This window comes from Aulonocara stuartgranti (genome assembly GCF_965226115.1).
Source record: "Aulonocara stuartgranti genome assembly, chromosome: 23".
In the NCBI taxonomy this organism is placed as follows: domain Eukaryota; kingdom Metazoa; phylum Chordata; class Actinopteri; order Cichliformes; family Cichlidae; genus Aulonocara; species Aulonocara stuartgranti.
This window is the reverse complement of record NC_138958.1, coordinates 19,387,241-19,406,742: the sequence shown is the minus strand read 5'-3', so window position 1 is coordinate 19,406,742 and position 19,502 is coordinate 19,387,241. Positions and strand designations below refer to the sequence as shown.

The 19,502-nt window shown below is 40.8% G+C and overlaps 1 protein-coding gene across 1 annotated transcript; it reads right to left on the bottom strand.

Moving 5' to 3' along the window:
- Positions 1–1,895: 1,895 nt before the first annotated feature.
- Positions 1,896–5,892, bottom strand: LOC309700811 (uncharacterized protein). The gene is made up of 4 exons (XM_082524641.1): positions 5,486–5,892; positions 4,723–4,827; positions 3,004–3,101; positions 1,896–2,546 (listed from the first exon to the last, which is right to left on the bottom strand). Exons 1-4 carry the CDS (start codon positions 5,847–5,849, stop codon positions 2,448–2,450), a joined length of 666 nt encoding a protein of 221 aa, XP_082380767.1. The 5' UTR covers positions 5,850–5,892; the 3' UTR covers positions 1,896–2,447.
- Positions 5,893–19,502: the final 13,610 nt, after the last annotated feature.

The window sequence follows — 19,502 nt, the reverse complement described above, 5'->3', positions numbered from 1 at the left end:
TCAGCTGCCTGCACTTTAACAATGTTTTATTTTTTAAACAAACACAGCAAAGTGCTACTGTTAACACCATCAGGCATTTTATGCGTCGCAGCCCACAAAACTAACCACACTTGCAGTCTTATTAGGACACTGCTATTTTGTCCTTTTTAGTAGATATGGTCATATTTACATACACAAAGGAACGTAAACCTGACAGTTACAGCATTGCTAACACAGGTGACAGTAGAAATATGTAACAACCTCTGAATTTTCTAAACCAAAAACGAATGAATCAAACTGAAAATGTGCACAAACATGGATTGCATGTACTTTAAAGGGTAGTACACGAGTATGGTTTTGCTTCACCTGCAGAAAAAATAAGACTTCCCTGAAACTGACATTTTCTGGAGGACAACGTGTTTCTAAACCTGTAGATGTTCAGGATTCCTCTGCGGTGTGCACTAGCATGTCCCACATTACTCAACACTCTGGCTTTGAACTGTCTGCTGATAGTAACTCAGCATACAAGTGTGTGTGTTCTCCTCTTTGCCCCACATTTCATGCTGGTGCTGTGGGTCTGTCCACTGTGGGGAAACCACACGGTTTGCTGTGAAGCCAGATATCCAAGAAGACACAACATCCATGACTTCCAAAGAATCTCACACTGTGATTGGCCAGAGCATTCAGGGATAGCTCAGTAGGTAGTGTGGTTGCCCCATGATCGGAAGGTTGGGGGTTTGAATCCACTGAACGGCTCCCCTGAGGTACCCCTGAGCAAGGTACCATCCCTACACACTGCTCCCTGGTGCGCCTGTTTAGTGGCTGCCCACTGCTTCACTGAGTGAATGGGTCAAATGCAGAGAGAGTAATTTCCCCACGGGGATCAGTGAAGTATACATCATTATTATTATTCGACAGGTTTCCACTTGTACTCATCTTAACAAACTCCGGGTGCTTTGTCAGTGTTTCTGTCTCTCTGTTTGTTTTTTTCATGGTAGAGTTTGAGCTTTGTGTGTGTGTGCAGTGATTATCCACAGAATTAGGTTTGTTTTTAATGCCGTGCTGCCTCATAACAAGAAATCCAGAAAGTCTTTTATGAAGTGACGTCATTGATGAAACTGAAGCCTCGCTGGTTCAGAAAGTGGTTCAAGTGTTGGTGTGATTTATGTGCATATAGAAAACTCAATGTATGCCCACATAATTTACGTGTGTGTTGGAGACATCACGTGAAAGTTTTTTCTCCAAAGCTAGAGAGCTCATTACTAAAAATCTAACTGACCAAGTCCAAAATATTTTTAGAGAATGTGAATGAAGTCACCATCAGCTGAATATTTGTAAGCACAATCATTGTCCCATCACTGGAAAGCAGTGCAACACTTAATGTCTCATGTCCTGTTTATTTAAACACTGACTGAAATCATATTGATCAGGATTTTTCCACATTGATGGACTTTTATTATCCTTATAAAAACTGATGAAATTAATTAACTACACAAAGTCATATTAAGGTGTTTTTATGTTTTTATTTCTATTCTTTGATTATCTCCATGCTGACACTGTTGGAACACAGCCACAAGGCCATAACAAATAGTTGAAATGAGCACATGAAACCTTGAGAAAGGAACTTTTTTTTAACCCCTTGGAAGAAAAGTTTCAAGGCTTCACTACTATTTACCCTTGCAGACTTTCACAGAGCATTAAATCCCTCTATCTCTTCGAGAGAGATGATGTCACCTATTTTCTTGTAATTTCTCACATGAACATGTTGCTTTTTTGTAGTTTCAGTTCTGTTTAAGCTCTGAATGTAAATCAGCGGATTCTGTTTTTGCACACACACATTGTCACACAGTAACAAAAGCACAACATGACACATTACGCTGTCTCATTATTTATTTAACAAAAGCTAAACCAACTGTTAATCCCAGCCTTACTGTTTCCGTAGGAATAAACAGGATTTGCAGCACCCAGGTGCACATCAGTAACTGATCATCAGTGAGCGTGAGCAGCTCTATAAAAGCAGCATTGTTGGCAGGTTGCAGGTCTGGAGCGTTCAGGTGTTTGTTAACACAACGCAATGATCTTCTAAATTCACTCCAACGTCAGATGGTCTTGAATTGAAAAAAAGAAAAAAAAAGAAAAACTACCTCTCACACTCTGCTTGATCTATTTATGACTTTTTGAAATTTAATTTTCAGTCTCTGGTAGCTTTACAATTTATATTGTTTTTATTTTTTTTAAATCTCAAGATTTTCAGACACGGCCTTTTTTTGTCCAACATTGTAACGTTCACACTGTGTTCACTATAATGTGATGAATGAAAGTGAACTGTACACATATTTACAGGTTTTTACAGCAGCCTCTGGGTCTGGTTTATCCATCTGAAGTTCTGAAGCACTTTAAAAAAGGTTTGGCAAAAAGTTGTGAAATCTGAATCCAGCAGGTATCATCCACCTGTCCAGGTGTGTCTGTCAGCTTTGAGGCAATGTGAAGCAAGGCAGGTGAAGTTTGTAGTAAATGCCCTCTGATGGAGGAGCAGCAGATCGAGGCGGGGGCTGGATCTCCTTCTTCTGAAACACAACAGCAGCACTGAGTACAAACAAAGTAGCACAGAAGGAGAACAATGGGCATGAGCTGCAGGGTCACCTGTACACGTTAGGGCCTTTCCCACTACTAACACTCGGCTTTGTTTGACTCAACTTGGTCTTTAGGTACATAATTTTCCATTAGGTGGTAGTACCTGATACCAGGTACTAAAAAAAGTAGCTGGTTCCAGTTCCTTGTTTTAGAATCTGCTGAGTTTCAAGGGATCTGAGGCGACATGCAACATCAATAGACTCCATGCCACCGATTGGCTAGTTAGTGGCATCATTTAACGAGTAATGAGAGCGAATTCTTCAAAAACTAAACAGCATTTTTGTGTTACTATCGCATACAAGTAATGTCACAGGATTCGCTACTCAATTGTACCAAACTGACCCAAACTGGGTCGAGTTGTGTAGATACTGGTTGAAAAGTCTGAGTTACCTGTGGAGCCTCCAGCCTCTCACTGGTCCCAGCTGGAGGGAGGTTTGCCTGATACTTGCTGATTCTCCTCTTCAGAGACAACGATACACAACTCAGACCTGCCAACAGACCATCAGAGGAGTCACTTCACCTTCACACTCACATCAGCACTCATCACATACAACACATTTCAGGAAGCACAGTCAGCTGCTCCTCCCAACAATGTGACACCTAATGAGTGCATAAAGGTTCCTTCCTCTCACTCCTTCCAGCAGAGCTTTGTATCATTCACAGTTCAAACTAATCCTTCTTTATCTCATCCTGGACAATAACGCACTCTGAAAATGTTTTTGTTTTTCCTAACAAACTGCTGACTTTAACTAAATAAATTACATGTAAATTTTCTTTATAATTGTGTTACACAAGTGCAATGTAAAACATTTCATGTGATGGAAACTGGTAAAACTGATATACAAGTTTTTACAAAGCACTTTTTTCAACTATTTGAATAAATAAACCTTTGATTTGACATATGTTACTTAAACTTATTGCTTCATGTTTAGTGAAGGTGAAAAATCATTTTTCTGAGTTCAGCTTCTTAGTTCAGTTTTTGTCCTGATCCTGAGTGTGACCCAGTGTTTTGTGTTTAATTTATATTTGGTGATTATTGTTATTCATGGTTTTAGTTCTTTTGAGGTTATATTTTGTTGTTCTGGTTTCTATTTTCAGTTTCTTCACATTCTCTGTGTCCCACGTCTGGTTACTTGTTGCCTCTGTGCTTCATGTTACTTCTGTTTCCAGATCTGTCATGTTTCCACGTCTTAGTGTCTACTCTGCATCTTTGTGAATTGTCTCATGCTTCCTGTTTTACTTTGGTAGTCCTCATCTTATGTAAACGTTTTTACATTTTCTTCCTTTGGTCTCATCATGTTTGATTACTCCTGGCTGTGCTCTCCTCCTGTTTCTCATTCCCTCGTTATCACTCTGTGTATTTAAGCCCTGTGTTCCTTTTTGCCAGCGTTGCATTGTGCCCTCACTGTGCTGGTCTTCCTCCCCCCCGCCCCCGCCGCCGCCGCCGCCGTGCTTCTTGGTATCTTTGTCTCTAGTTTTCTAGCTTTCCAGTTTTTAGTTATTAATTTCCAGTTTCCATGTTGTAGTTTGCATTTGATTTTTTTCCCGCTATAGAACAATAAAGCTGCCTCTTTAAGTTTTCATTCTGTGACACACAGCCAAACCATGACAGTTTAGCTCCACCCCCTTTAAGAGGACCCTAAAAATTGCACCTGCTGAGGGACAACACCCGTGCTGTCTGTGTTTGGACATGCTGCACTTTCAGTTCACACTGATCATTTTACAAAGGTTTACGTCATTCATTAAACTTTTCACGTGAACATCTGGTCTTCATGCAGCAAAAGCAGAATTTAAGACCCTTTTAATGGACTTATCTCAACAAAAACTAACGAAAGAGCAAATTAAAATCCTTGAAGTAATCTTGAGAGCTGCATTTGTACAACACAGATGTTATTCTGTAAAATTTTATTAACTTTAGTTAAGATGTTTGCATCCAAACATGTTTTACTCAAATGATAAAATAACAAACACAGACATAAAAACAGCTTCATTAATGAGCAGGTGGTTTGATTGCTGTTCTGTAACATGATCTAATGGTTGCACACTGTGGAGACATGGTGGTACTAGCAGAAGAGCAGAGACACCAAAGCTTCAGACAAACAGACTCACAGATCACCACAAGAACGAGTGCAGCGTTCAGGCTCAGAGAGCTCAGGATGAAAAGCTCACTCTGCTGGTTGCTGTCAGTGAGTGCGACAGGTTTTTGAGTTACATCTGAAAAGAAAAGGGAGACAGATTTATGAACAAGTGTGTGAAACATGTTTTACATGTCTGAGGACTTTTCAGCTGATAGTTTAAGAAGTTTGAACTGGCCCAGCTGTGAATACTTTTTAACCTTTTTTTTTAACCTTTATGATTCACACTTTAACTTTTGAATTTGCCACTCCTCTGTAAGAAAAATGCTTTGGTGGTCGCTTAAATCACTTGTCTCAAAACTGACATCAGACAAAGCTCACAACCCGCCCACTTGTCTTCACTAAAGGTTAGCGTATCTGTTGCTGCTACAAGAGGGTGTATTTTGCTGACATTCATTGGCCTCTGGTTTCCATGTTCATTGTTCCATTAGCCCACTCCTGTGTTACTGATAGAGTTACTTCAAGCTCAGCTGAGTTCATTGATACCCATGTAGTCTGAGACTGTTTGGACCTTTATTTTGTTATGTTGCTCTTCAGACTAGTCTAGTCTTTTTTTACACCTTAAATAGGAAATGTGCTGCATTTCTCTGTCAGACTCACATCAGAGGTGTAAAAAGAAGAAAACCACAATTTTACTGCCAGACCTATATACTTTTGGCATATTTAACTGACAGTGGGGCATTCTGACACCACATCCTCTAAAAAAGTCAATGCAAAAATGTTAACTAGTCAGTTACCTGAAATAAGATGGAAAGTTTCCACAAACTGAGTGCTGCCTCCTCTCTTGATGCCACAGAAGTAAAGCCTGCAGTCCTCTGCTGTCAAGTTTTTAATCACGAGTTTGTTTCCCAGGATTGAAAATTTGGTTTCAAAACCAGGAGAGTAGTAGGTAGAGTCTGCTGAAGAAAAACTGCGGCCGATACCTGCTCTGAACTGACTGTGGATCTCCATGTACCAGTGTGTGTCTGATGTCTGATTGGAGCAGGTTAGAGTGACATTGGTCCCCAGCTCTCCTCTGACCTCGGTCACGTTCTCGGCCTGTGCACAGAGCAGAAGCACCAACAGGATCATCCACAGGAGAACCATGATCAGCTTCAGCATCCACAACAAGACGGAGTCGTCTGAAAGCAGCTCAGCTCTGATGGACTCTGACACAGAAGTGCTCTACACTTCCTACTTCAGGCACTGATTATGTTGTGTGCAACACCTTCAGACAAACCACAAATACCAAGAAACTCCACAGGAAGTGAACCTCCTTCACATCCAGCCTAACGTCTGCAGCATTGACTTTACTTTGTGCAATCACCATTTCAGGTATTAACGTGATCTGGCCTAATTATACAGTTACAATGCGCATATATATTTGGAGTGTGGTGGGGTGCAGCTTAGAGAGGTAGCTGTGTTTTATGAAGAGATAAAGAGTCTGATTAATCCTGCTGCCCTGACCTCTAAAGGTAGTACTAGTAATACATGTTTTAGCAGAAGTAACAGCAGAAGCTACATCAATGTAAATTCTGAAACACTGAACAGCAGAGCTAATGGTCATCATTGGTCGAGCATGTTGATGAGCTGATCAGGTGGCTCCATCTTGTGTCTTCAAGCTGTTATAGCAGAAAAACACAAATATTTAAATATCTAGAACTCTCATAGTACTCATATTAAAAATCCAACTCTATTCTATATTAGTGCAGATACAACAAACTTCTACTACAGTTCAAAAGTCTCTAAAAGTTTGAAAAACTGACATCTTTAGCTTAGATTTATAACAAGGCTCAGTTGATAGATTTCTGGGAACTGGAACTTAATGATCTTGAGCTTGATTATATGGACACAAATATTCCACGCACATATATTTTATGTAGGTGCAAGATCATTTAAGGCTATACTGGATTCTCTAATGCACAGAGAGCCACTCCAAAGCGGTCACCACTGGCGTAATGCAATATCTTTTTTTTTTTTTACCACTCAGTAATCTGGCTGCACCATTTGACTAACTCCAGTCTACATGTGCAGTCTTTTCAGGGCAGCATTTTTTCCCTGCATCTGCGTGTGTTGTTCCCGGGTACTCCGGCTTCCTCCTCCAGTCAAAAGACGTGCAGTTAGTGGGGTTAAATCAATTAAATCTAAATTGCCTGTAGGTCTGAATGTGAGTGCAGATGACTGTCTGTCTCTATGTATCAGCTCTGCGACAGACTGGTGTACCCTGCCTATCAACAGCTGGGATAGGCTCCAGCCCCCTGTGACCCTGAAAAGGATAAGTGGAAGAGAATGGATGGATGGTGTCGTCTCTTCCAGACTGGATGTTTAAAAAAAATTTACAGTTTGGAGATATTCTGAGCTGCAAGATACTCTTCACCACAGGATTGCTGTGCTTTAGCAGAAGGAGTTTTTTTCTTTCTTTTTTTTAAAAATTATATTTCAACCTAAGAATGGAAGGTGAAAAGTGTGACCTTTGTTTTGGACTCTTGTAGCTGGAAAAACTGTGGGACACACACATGGTGGACTCACTCAGTCTTTTTAAGGAACAGTGATTTCCAAGAATCAAAGCTAAATTCAGCTCTTCATTATCTGCATAATAATTAAAAACCATGTTTATAATAATTTGACTTAGATGGAAGAAAGAAAACAACAACAACAAAACTACCGGCTCCGACATCGACCTCTGTGGGACCCCAAATGTCATCACTGCATCAACAGTGATGACATCTGCAGTGTCTTCCAGTGTTAACTGAGAATGTCTGAATTTAAGAAAATATTTACACCAGTTAAGAGCCAAACGCTGGACTGTGTTTCAAGTGCTCAATGAGCAAGGGAAAGGGGGCCCAGGCCCATCCAGACCGGGGCCCAGCGCAGCAGCGCCTCCCGGCCCCACAGAGCCCGGGACAGTCCACCCAACCCCACCACAGAGAAAACTGCACCCACCCCACCATCCACTCATCTTCCAGACTACATAAGACAATAAACACCCAGGCTGAGATCTTCCTCCACCTCTCCTGTATCTCCCCCTCCTGCAGAGAGAGCCCCTGAGGAGAGGAAAGCTCCTGCAAGATGTGACAATCTTCCCCACCAGTTGAAGAGCCCCCCAGGTGGCTCGATGCACCGGCGGCACCCTGCGCCAGGGATGGGCCCCCATGCACCCACCCGCCCACAACCCCGGCAACACACCAACCAGGACCCAAGCCCCCGAGGCCCGGCCCGGGCCCCAGCCCAGAGACGGAGCGCCCCCAGAACCTCACGCCCATCCCGGACCCACCCAGGGGCAGCCAGGCTACCAGGTCAGTAACCCACGTCCGTCAGCACAGACCCTCCCCTAGCCTCGCTGCACGCAGCCGCGAGGAAACAGTCACCTGAGAGCCAACAGAGCCCCTATCCGGACATGACCGCTACCCCGGGTTGAGCCCCCCAAGGAAGATGCCTCCGGGGAACCCCCCGACGCCCTAAGCCTGTCCCTACCCCCACACCAATCACAACAGTGAAGGCGGGACCAAACTATGACCCCCCACCCCCACTAGGTGATAGAGCTGATCAAAGGAGCCCAGAGCAATTGATCTAATGTGGTGGCAGAGGCTGTATCAAGACTAATGTAATCTAATAGATAATTTCTATATTGGTTAGAATTAAGATTATTTTTATTTTTCCAGTTCATGAGGACAGTTTTCTTGGCTATGCATAGGGCAGTGAAAACCATATGGGCGATATTCTTTTCTGAAGTGACATTATCTAAGCTGCCCAACAAACACACTAAGGGGGAAGTTGGAATGTTACATTTCAGACACTTCGATAAGTCTTCACATATCTCGCGCCAAAACTTCTGAACTGGTGGACAGAACCAAAGAGCGTGGATATAATTGTCCGGTGAATTGGTTTGGCAGTGGGAGCAGGTGTTGGTAGACGTAAAGCCCATCTTGAACATCCGATGACCTGTATAGTGCACTCTATGTAATATTTTGTATTGAATTAATTGAAGACTGGGATTTCTAATTGCTGGTGTTTTCTTAAGTTGCAGTCCGTTTGGCCTCTCAGGCCCACCGTACAATTTACAAAACTCATCCACTCTTTTTCTCAAAATCTTAAACACAAGTTTAGGCCACTGAGAATTTGGTTTAGGGAAGGGAGTTTAATGTTTTAGTGATTCAGAAAAACTTTAATGAAACCTTAAACCTGCATTCTTTCCAATATCCAGCAGGGGGAGACTTGTAGCTATAAAACGATATCTGAATGGACCGGAGTTTGTGAGAAAATAAGTCTACTGATCACCTGATATCTGATCATTAGTGATGGGATTTTTAGAGAGCCGCTCTTTTGGCTCCGAACCGGCTCTTCAGGTTGTTTTGTTGCTTTAATTAATTAATTATTAACAATAATATAAAATTATGCACAAAAGGAATTACTAATGTAAAAAAAAGTGGTTTTATTTATATATGTTTATATATAAATATATGTGGTGGTCCCTAGAGACAAAACACGTACAAACTCCAAAACACATTTGTAGCGTTAACTGAACAGAGCTACCTAGATCACTTAAATTACACAATTGAAAGCATATGTGTATTGTTTGTGTGTTTATACACAAGCACACATATATATTCAAATAATTTAAAAAAAAAAAGTTAATTTACCTGTTACTGCCACACACCAAATCTGGTCGTTGGTACTTCCTGGCTTGTGTAGCCATTGGGTAACAAAAGCTCAACACTGCGCCTAGCATCCTGGAGCTAGGCACAGAGCCCCCCCCTCTTCCCAGCGCAAAGCACAAGGCTCGCGTGCGGAGTGAAGCGGAAGAAAAAGTGCGAGAGAGAGGGTGAGAGAAAGAAAAAAAAACATGGCCTCCCAATAAGGAGCTGGATCGCATCGTTCACTTCAAAGAGTTGGCTCTAAGAGCCGTTTCGTTCGCAACCAACACATCACTAATAAGAAGGATGAGACCAGTAATGAGGAAGGCTGAGCAGTATATGATGTCGAGCTGATGATCTGGTGTGGAGCTGTTCTGCTGATGATGCTTTGACTCAGTGGAAGGAGAGATATGTGGAAAAAATATAGTAAAAAAAACACAAAAAAGCAACTAGAAAATTGTGACCTGTTTGTATTCACACTTTTAAAAATGATGCTGCTAGCATCATGATGAAGAATCTGCTGAGTTTCTTGTAACAAGAAAAAAGTGATGAAATTAAAAATAAGATAATGACTTTGTTGCGGGGCAAAGACGGTGGCGCGGCTGTGGCGAGGTGGTCTCACCTGAGCAGCATCAACAATCATGCTGCACCTGCTTTAAAGGGCTGAACTATGTCCTGCCGTAATTGTTGTTGTTGTTGTGCAGGTGCGAGCTGGAAAACTGCAGCTGGTTGTGTGTAATTGACAGCAACTGAGAGTAATAAAAGAATGCTGAAATGTATAGAAATGTGATCGCCTCTGCCATGTGGTTATTACAGACCAGTTTTTTCCTTCTTCTTGGAAGCTCACATCTCTGAATGTTTTCTGTCCACTGCTCCCAGCTCTGCTGCTATGTTTAGAAGTTGTCTTCTGACCGCTTGGACCTGTTTGCTGGATCTCCTTGCTTTACGTAGAACTAGGTGAGCTGGGCTGGTGGTGCTCAAGATTTCTCAAAGCCAAAGTACCTGATAGTAAAAAGTGGGGTTGGTGATCTGATCCTGGGGATTGAAATAAAGGTTTCTTGATCCTGGTCGCTACCTTGAGGTTTGGAAACTGCAGACTTTGACAGTTGCTGACTGGTCTCTGAGTCATAGTCATTATCATAATGATGCTCCATGTGATACAGAAGTTGATTTTTGTTCTCTGCACAGGTTTGACAACTGTGGTGAAAACATAGATGCATAAATACAAGTATTCAGAAGACACACCGCTCCTCCTCTGGATGTTTTGCACCTCATCTTTGAAGAAGAGCAAAGAGCACTTTAAATTAGGTGTTAAATATATTTTGATCGCCCACTGTGTGGTAATGTGTCTCATAATCACATGAGGTATTTTGATCTAAATTTATATATGCTTTAACAAGATGAGTTAACGTCTTGGTTTTTGGTCAGGCTTTTATTAGAGACCCACAACCCCACCAGGAAAACCAGCAGCTGTTTATGAGGAAGTGATTCAAACCTTTGTGATATTTTCAGTTGTGATGTTTTCTAAGTTTGTGAGAAAAAAATTGTAAACATGGAAGAGAATTAATAGAAAAGTGCAAGTTTTATGAATAATTGTCCATTTTTATAGTTTGGCTCTACGTATTATCTGATTTATATCATTATACATGTTTAGACTGAGTCAAAGCCGGAGACGAATATGGCATAAAACAAAAGCTAAAGTTTGTTCTCTGCACAAATTGTGATTAATTGTACGGTTACATTGTATGGTAATGTGTCACATGTACCCACCTGATCAATGACCAGTTCAAGTCTTGGTTTTAGTTAAAATAAAGTTTTTATAGACACAAAGTCACAACACAAGAATCAGATGTTTCATTTTAGTCTCAGTTAAGGAGGGTGTTAAAGGTTAGAGGGTATGAAAAGGATTCACTGGGGAACAAACATACAGTAGGTCTGCATTTAGTTAGACAACAAGTGAGTCAAGTGACAGTCTGTCCATGTGACTGTGCCACAGCTGTTGCAACAAAATAAACACTCCTGATGACGATTCGCCAGGAATCAGTTTCAAGTTGACGTCTCTGACTTTTGGGTTTAAAAGGAAACATGAGTTCTCTTGCCTCATGACTATGACAACATCAAAAACCCGCCGACTCACGCATCCAAACACAAACAGAATATTGCTCTTTAGCATTGAATTTTAGGCCACTTTGAATGATTTACACTCAAGACAAACTTGCATTAAGTCAAGAATGACTGAATACACCTTAACAATAGAGGTTAGTGCCAACTTTGACGAGTTTAAAACAGACGTCTTCGCATATCATCTCTCCTGTAGCCTCCTTCAGGGCTGAGAGGGAAAGAGGATGTGGTTTCAGAGTTTTTTTCTTGTCAAGTCACACTCGGTTCTCTGTCAGACATTTTTTTTATGTGAACGTCCCTGCGGTGACAAAGACTTCTGCAAAGCTGCTGAAGCCTGTTCATGCCTTAGAAATAATAAAATGACCTTCACTCATGCAGATCCCCACTGACTTCTAGCACTAACTAAATATCTGCAAATGCTGCTTCTAGTGTGTCGAATTCGTTATTGCCAAATATAATCTTCTATTACTGCACAGTGCAGACACACACACACACACATTACTACACACTTACAGCTACTTCTAACACCTACTCTAGCTATAATACAGCTGTTATACAACTTCTTCTATTTTTCATTAGTACTGTTACCACTAACACTATTATTATCATCACTAATTATATCTAATTATATTACATATCTAAGAGGGTTTATTTGTCCTCATAAATTTTGTTGTATAATGTGGTAAACACAGGTTTATACACAGATGACTCTGCTCTTTAACTGGGTGTTGATATTCTTCATAAGTTGGGTTTAAAATAATTTTTGTGACAACTTTACACCAGAAATAAGGACGGGTTAGGAAACTTTAAGGAACTCAAATAAGGGTCAGTAAAAAGGGAAATCAGTGACCCAGCAAAGTGAAAGGTTCCCAAATCAACATTTTTGTGTATTTACAGTAATGTTTCTTTCAAATTTGTACACAACACTACAACAATAACTTGGTAACAAATCTAAAAAGTTATTATTAACTAATGACGAGTTTTGAGTGGGTGAATCAGGGCACATATGCCAAATGTCACCATTGTAACCGTCTCTAATTTTTTTAAAAAAAGTTGAAAATGCTGTTTGTTTGCTTCCATATATTGTCTATTCTGAAGTATGTTTCATAAAAAAATCCCCAACCCTACACAAAAACAATAGTGTAACAGATACATGTCTTTCCAAAAAGACTGTTCCACTTTAGCTGTCTTGTTGAAAGTTTCTTTAGAAGTCTTAAGCAATGCTGTTTTTTTTAGGATGGCGTCAGATATCTGAGTCTAAAATTAATGACAATTCCAATGACTCTGCTTAGCTGGTAATGGTCAGTCATACAGTGCTTGAGTTGGGATAAAATTCACAGTAAATATGTAAATGCATAGAAATATAACTGCTGACCCTTAGAACAGTTTAGCAAACAAGCTTCCCTCTTATGAAATGCAGAAGTGTCTACATTGGCATGTTTCCCATAGCTACTGTAGCAGAGTGAATATTATATTTGAAAATTGCATTAATCACATTGTATGGTACTAGTATAAATAATAGCTGCCATCTGAGCATCCCTCACTGGCTCGCTTGTTGCTGTATATATCTGTGCCTTTGGTTATCTTACTTCTATAGCTGTTACAGGTAGGAGTCGCGTGCATGTTGCTGCTGCCTCAGTTTGAATTGGCCACATTTTTGTTGATTGGTGCTACTTGTGCTTTTGTAGAGATCACCTGCGCATTATTTCCTCTGAAGCCATCAATCGATTGCTGGTATGTTTTTATTTTGTGCCGTACATTTAATCATTTCACTTGGTAGTAAACAGGTGTTTTTATATATTTTGCTTTATCTTTTTGTTTTTGCCTGCCTGCTGTATATGGAAGCCTGTTAGTGTGCATTTATTGTATTAAATTGTTTAATCAGAGCAGATGTGTGAAGCTGAGCTGCAGGTCCTCACCTGGCATCACATTCACCTGCTGGTAACCCACAGCTCTGAATTTACAGTAAATGTACAATTGAATCCTTATTTTACTTTGATATGTTTTGATTGGCTGTCATTACATTGTTGTTTTGCACTGAAGCATGTTTCTGTCCCAAGTAAAGCAGATTTAAGAGCTGATAATTAGCATAGTTTCAAACTAAATATTCTCTAGGTGAAATTTGTTGCCGGCTTTTTCTCTTTCTTTGTAAAAGCTTTTGAGCTTTCTATTGCTGCTCTGCCATTGTGTTGTGTGTGTGTGACATCACTGGTTCCTTGAGCTCTTCCTCATTATTCTCCCACACAAAGAAATGATAAGAATCATGTGGTGTTTTTACACCACTTTCTCTTCGTCTTTATGTTCTTTATGTTACTTGCGGGTCCCTTTGTGTATCTACTGATGTTCCTCTTTTGACTGACTTGCCTCTCAGTTCCTAAACATTTTGAGATTGGCTAATTGTTCAAAAGGTTTCTATTCTGAACTCAATAAGTTCTTAAGGGGAAATTTCTGAACTACCATCATAACAAAAAAAAAAAGACTTAGCACAAATGCAGGCTGTGCTTAATGCGCTTTATGCTTCAAAGACAAACGTGAATAAGGCTCAAAGTAAACTCTATGAACAACATGTGAATGTGATCCTGTAGGATTATGCTAGGAGAAAATATCTGGTATGTTTTGGTAATGTAGATAAATAAATGTGTGTTTTGCGTTTGCTTTTTGTTTTCTTTCTAAACCAACTGATACAAATGCATGATCATTGTCGTTATTCTGCGTGGTTTAAAGTACATATACAGTGATGATAAACTTGTGGCTGAAGCTTGCTGCAGAAACAGGAACTAGAGCTCTGAAAGCTGCAAAAATTCAACCCCACAAACTGATGTGGCACAGGTAACTTTAAACACTCCACTAGATATGAGGCCTTATTTATGAAAGTAATGAAGAAGCCACTCTAAAAAGAACATGCCAACAAGGGTTAAAGTGAAGATGCATTAAAACAAGCTACAAAACATCTAAATTAATGCTCTTTGGACATATAAGACAAAAGTGTCTATGTTCAGTGATAGTGCACAGCATTACACCTGGGGAAAACCAAACACACATGTCAGCACAAGAACCTCATGTCAACTGTTAGCACGATGGAAGGGTGATGATTTGGGATTGCTTTGCAGTCATGAGACCTGGGGACCTTACAGTCATTGAGTTGACCATGAACTCCTCTGCATGCCCATGCAAGTATTCTAGAGCCAAATATTGATGCTATCTATCTGACAGCTAAAGCTCAGCCGCAGCTCAGGCGTGCAGCAAATCTCCAACAGAACAGCTAAAAAAGAAAAGAATCAATCAATCAATCAATCAATCAATCAATCAATCTTTATTTATAAAGCACTTTTCATACAGAGAAAATGTAGCACAAAGTGCTTTACATAGTTAAAAGCAGCCCACCCCACCCTCCAACTCACTCCCCACACTCTCAATACACATATATCCCCCCACCCACACACACATACACACACGCGCACACTTAAAGAGTAAAAATTGGGCTGGGCTCGCATGAGCCAAGTGAGGAAACACTATAACAGGGAGCCGTCTGCACCGGGAGCCGGTCACAGACCGCAGCCTCCAGGCTGGGCACACAGCAGGAGGGAGGCAAAGGAGCCCCCCAGCCAGGCTGAGAGGACCCCAGAGACCCAGCAGCCACGGTCAATAACAGCCCCGGTGCAGAGAGCGCCCTCCGAGGAAACACTGGAGATATGACGCAATACAATATATATAGTCAAAGTCAAAGTCAACTTTATTTGTCGATTCTGCCACATGTACAGGACATACGGAGAATAGAAATTGCGTTACTCTTCAATCCCTAGATAAATAGCAAATGAACATTTAAATATATTTAAATATAAAAGTGATTAAAAAATGCAAGTAAAATAATTAAAAGTAAAAATTTAAATAAATACAATTTTACATATAACAAGAAAGCTATATAATATACAATATAATGGGTAAGTGACATTGAGTGTAAACCAGGCAGAGTAGTGCAAATAGGCAAATAGTGCAAATGGAGATTTAGTAGTGTACGGTAAGAGAAAGTGTAACAACAAGGTCTTATGAGGTAATGGCAGTCCAATGCTCCACAAAGTGACTGGTAACTGGTGCAGGCCAGTGAGTGAGTCAGAGAGTGTGTGTGTGTGTGTGTGTGTGTGTGTGACAGAGTTCAGTGAGACCGTGGAGGAGAGAGGGGAGAGGGGGCAGAATCGGGAGGGAGTTAAGCTTCCTGACAGCCTGATGGATGAAGCTGTCCTTCAGCCTGCTGGTCCTGGCCTGGAGACTCCGCAGTCTCCTCCCCGACGGCAGCAGCTTGAAGAAGCTTTGCATTGGGTGTGTGGGATCAGCCGCTATGCAAAGGGCTTTTTTAGTGAGACGGGTGCTGTAAATGTCCTGGAGGGAGGGGAGAGAGACACCAATGATCCTCTCTGCAGCTCTCACTATGCGTTGGAGGGTTCTATGACAGGACGCATTGCAGGCTCCAAACCACACAGTGATGCAGCTCGACAGGATATATAGGGTAAAATGATAAAATAAATAAGAACAGGATATAATATAAATATAAATAGAATAAGAAGATTAAAAAATGAATAAGAATAAAATCAAACAAATATTAGGTAAATCCTAAATTAATAATAGAATAACAGGATAGAATAAATAAGCATAAAATAAATAAACGCTAAGTAAAAGCTAAATTAAAAAGGTGGGTCTTGAGCCTGTTCTTAAAAACATGTACGTTCTCTGCAGCCCTGAGCTCCTCCGGCAGGCTGTTCCACAGACGAGGACCATACCACTGAAACGCTGCCTCTCCGTGAGTATGTGTCCTGACTTTAGGGACAATCAAAAGGCCAGTACCAGAGGACCTCAGGGTCCGCGAGGGTTCGTATGGTAAAAGCAGATCTGAGAGATAAGAAGGCCCAAGACCATTAAGACATTTAAAAACCAATAAAAGAACTTTAAAATCGATCCTGAAACACACGGGGAGCCAGTGCAGCGATTCTAAAACCGGTGTAATGTGGGCCCGCCCTCTGGTCTTCGTCAGCACACGAGCTGCCGAGTTTTGCAAGAGTTGTAAAGTTGAAATATTCTTCTTAGGAAGACCAGAGAGCAGGGCATTACAGTAATCAATGCGACTGGTAATAAAAGCATGCATCAGCATCTCCGTGTTGGCCCGAGAGAGAATAGGGCGGACTCTGGCTATATTTTTTAGATGATAAAATCCAATTTTAGTTACATGTTTAATATGTGGGATAAAACCAAGCTCAGAGTCAAAAATAACACCCAGGTTTTTCACTTGTAGCGAAGGACATAGTGAAAATGCCTCTAATTTAGACAAGAGTTTCTCTCTCTGAGCCTCAGGACCGACAATTAAAACTTCAGTTTTGTCCTGGTTAAGTTGTAAAAAGTTTTCTGCCATCCAAGATCTTATATCCAAGACACAGTTAAAAAGGGCATCCATTGGTCTGGTGTCATCAGGAGACACGGAGATGTACAGCTGCGTGTCATCAGCGTAACTGTGGAAGTTCACTCCATGCCTCCTGATGACACTGCCGAGAGGCAACATATACAAATTAAAAAGTACAGGGCCTAAAACCGACCCTTGAGGCACACCACATGTCATTTTATGGATCTTAGAGGAGCATGTATCCATACTCACCATAAAAGATCTGTCTGAGAGATAGGAAGTGAACCAGTTGTGTACAGCACCAGAGAGGCCCACCATGTGTTTCAGTCTGTTTAAAAGAATAGCATGATCTACTGTATCAAAGGCTGCGCTTAGATCCAGTAGCACCAGGACTGAGAGCTTTTGGGAGTCCCAGTTACATCTAAGATCATTTAAAACCTTTAGGAGAGCCGTCTCTGTGCTGTGGTTCACCCTAAATCCAGACTGGAATATCTCCAGGATCTGTCTATCATTGAGAAAATCAGTAATCTGAGTAAAAACAAGTTTTTCTAAGACTTTACTTAAAAATGGTAAGTTGGATACAGGTCTGTAGTTATTAAAATCATTACAATCCAAATTGCTCTTCTTCAGAAGGGGCCTCACCACCGCCGTTTTAAAGGCAGCAGGGAAGACACCCAACTGAAGAGAGCAATTCATCATGCATAAAAGCTCAGCCTCAAAAAATCCATAAAGTGTTTTAAAGAGTGAAGAAGGAATTGGATCTAAAAGACATGTGGTGGGTCTCACTGTGGAGAAAACCTTCTGAAAGTTCTCAGCATTAACCAGGACAAAGCTGTCCAGTGTCTCCTCAGGTACAATCGAGCCCTCAGATGTGTTTACAAACATATCGCGATTAGATAAAATATCAGATCTGATGGCGCTGATCTTTCCCCTGAAGTGGTCTGCAAACTGCTCACAGAGCGAGTCTGTGGGGGTTCTTTGGGAGCTGTTAAAATCAGGGTTAAATAAATGATCTATGGTGGAAAAGAGGACCTTGGGATTATTTTTGTTAATACTGATTATTTTGGCGAAGTATGAATTTCTTGACTTCCTTAATGTATTATTGTACACTTTAAGTTGCTCGCAAAATATTTGATGGTTGATATTATTTTTAGTTTTCCTCCATCTCCTTTCTGCTGCCCTGCAATTTCTTTTGAGTTTTTTGACTTCTTCGTTTCTCCAGGGTGATGCATGTTTTACGTTAATCTTTTTGGTGGTGAGTGGAGCAACGGAGTCAAGGCTTTTCTTCAGTTTGCTGTTGAAATAACTAAAAATCAAATTGCAGGGTGCAGGTAAAATCACAGGGGGGCATTTGACTAAAACCCTGGTAAAATTTGCAGCCACTTCAGAGGTTAGATAGCGCCTCCTCACAGTTCGCACCGAGGTCTCCCGCTGAATAAAACCGGTGATGTTAAAAAACACACAGTAGTGGTCAGAGACAGCCAAGTCAACAACAGAGGACACGCTGGTGGACAGCCCATGGGTGATGACCAGGTCCAGAGTGTGTCCTCTGTTGTGAGTCGGCTGCGTGACGTGCTGGGTAAAATCCAAACAGTGAAGAATGTTTAAGAATTCTTTTGCTGCAGGGTCAGAAGGATTATCTATGTGCAGGTTAAAATCACCGGTTAAAATTATCATATTATATTTTGAATGTATGTTTGTTAAAAATTCTGAGAATTCCTTGATAAAAGCAGCGCTGTCTTTAGGTGGTCTATAAACTGTGACAGATAAAACTGGAGGGCTGCTGAAAACAATAGCATGGAATTCAAAAGTGGTAAAATGATCAAATAAAATTTGTTTGAATCAAGTTCAGCAATGGGCCAATCAAAGGTCAGACCTCAACCTGATTGAAATACTGTGGTGGGCCCTTCAGAGAGCCGCGTATAAACGAATGCCTCCAAGTCCCAATCAAAGGAACTTAGTAAAGAAGAGTGACCCAGAATTGAACGTGAGAGATCATTAAACTCAGTTTTTCTACACGCTGTTTCTGAATTTGGGCTTTGTTTGTGTGTTCTTGTTCATCTCAGGTTGTAATGGATTCATTTTAGGACATGATAAAGACTTTTTATCACTGGTGTAAGTCACACAAATCCAATGATTTCCAAATTCAGATTAACAAATATCATCATTCTTGATCTGCCATCTGGACCTGTTTTTGCCCCATCTTCTCTCATCCCTGCTCGTTTTGCTAACCTTTTTGGGATTTTTGGTCATTCAGGTTCAGTTATTGTTCAGTACCTTCAGTTTCTTTTATTTCCCCCCCATTTTATGTTTCTGTGTAGTTTCTTCTTTGTTTTGCCATTTTGAGTTTGGTATTTTAGCTCATTTGTACTTCAGAGTTATTTCTCTTATTCTCATTCCTGGCTCTGTAATTTGCAATCATGTTTTTCCTGATTTTGTCGGCTTCCTGCCTGCCTGTGTTTCTGTTTACAAGTTCAGTTACTTCCTGCTTTATTTTGTTTGGTGTTTTGTCTCTTGTCTTTGTATTTAGTTTCACACCCCTTCTCTTATTTTCTCAGTTAGTAAAACTACCCTCCCAGGTATCTCCTGTTTGCCCTCATCATCTTGTTTATTTATTCCTTCAGCTTTATT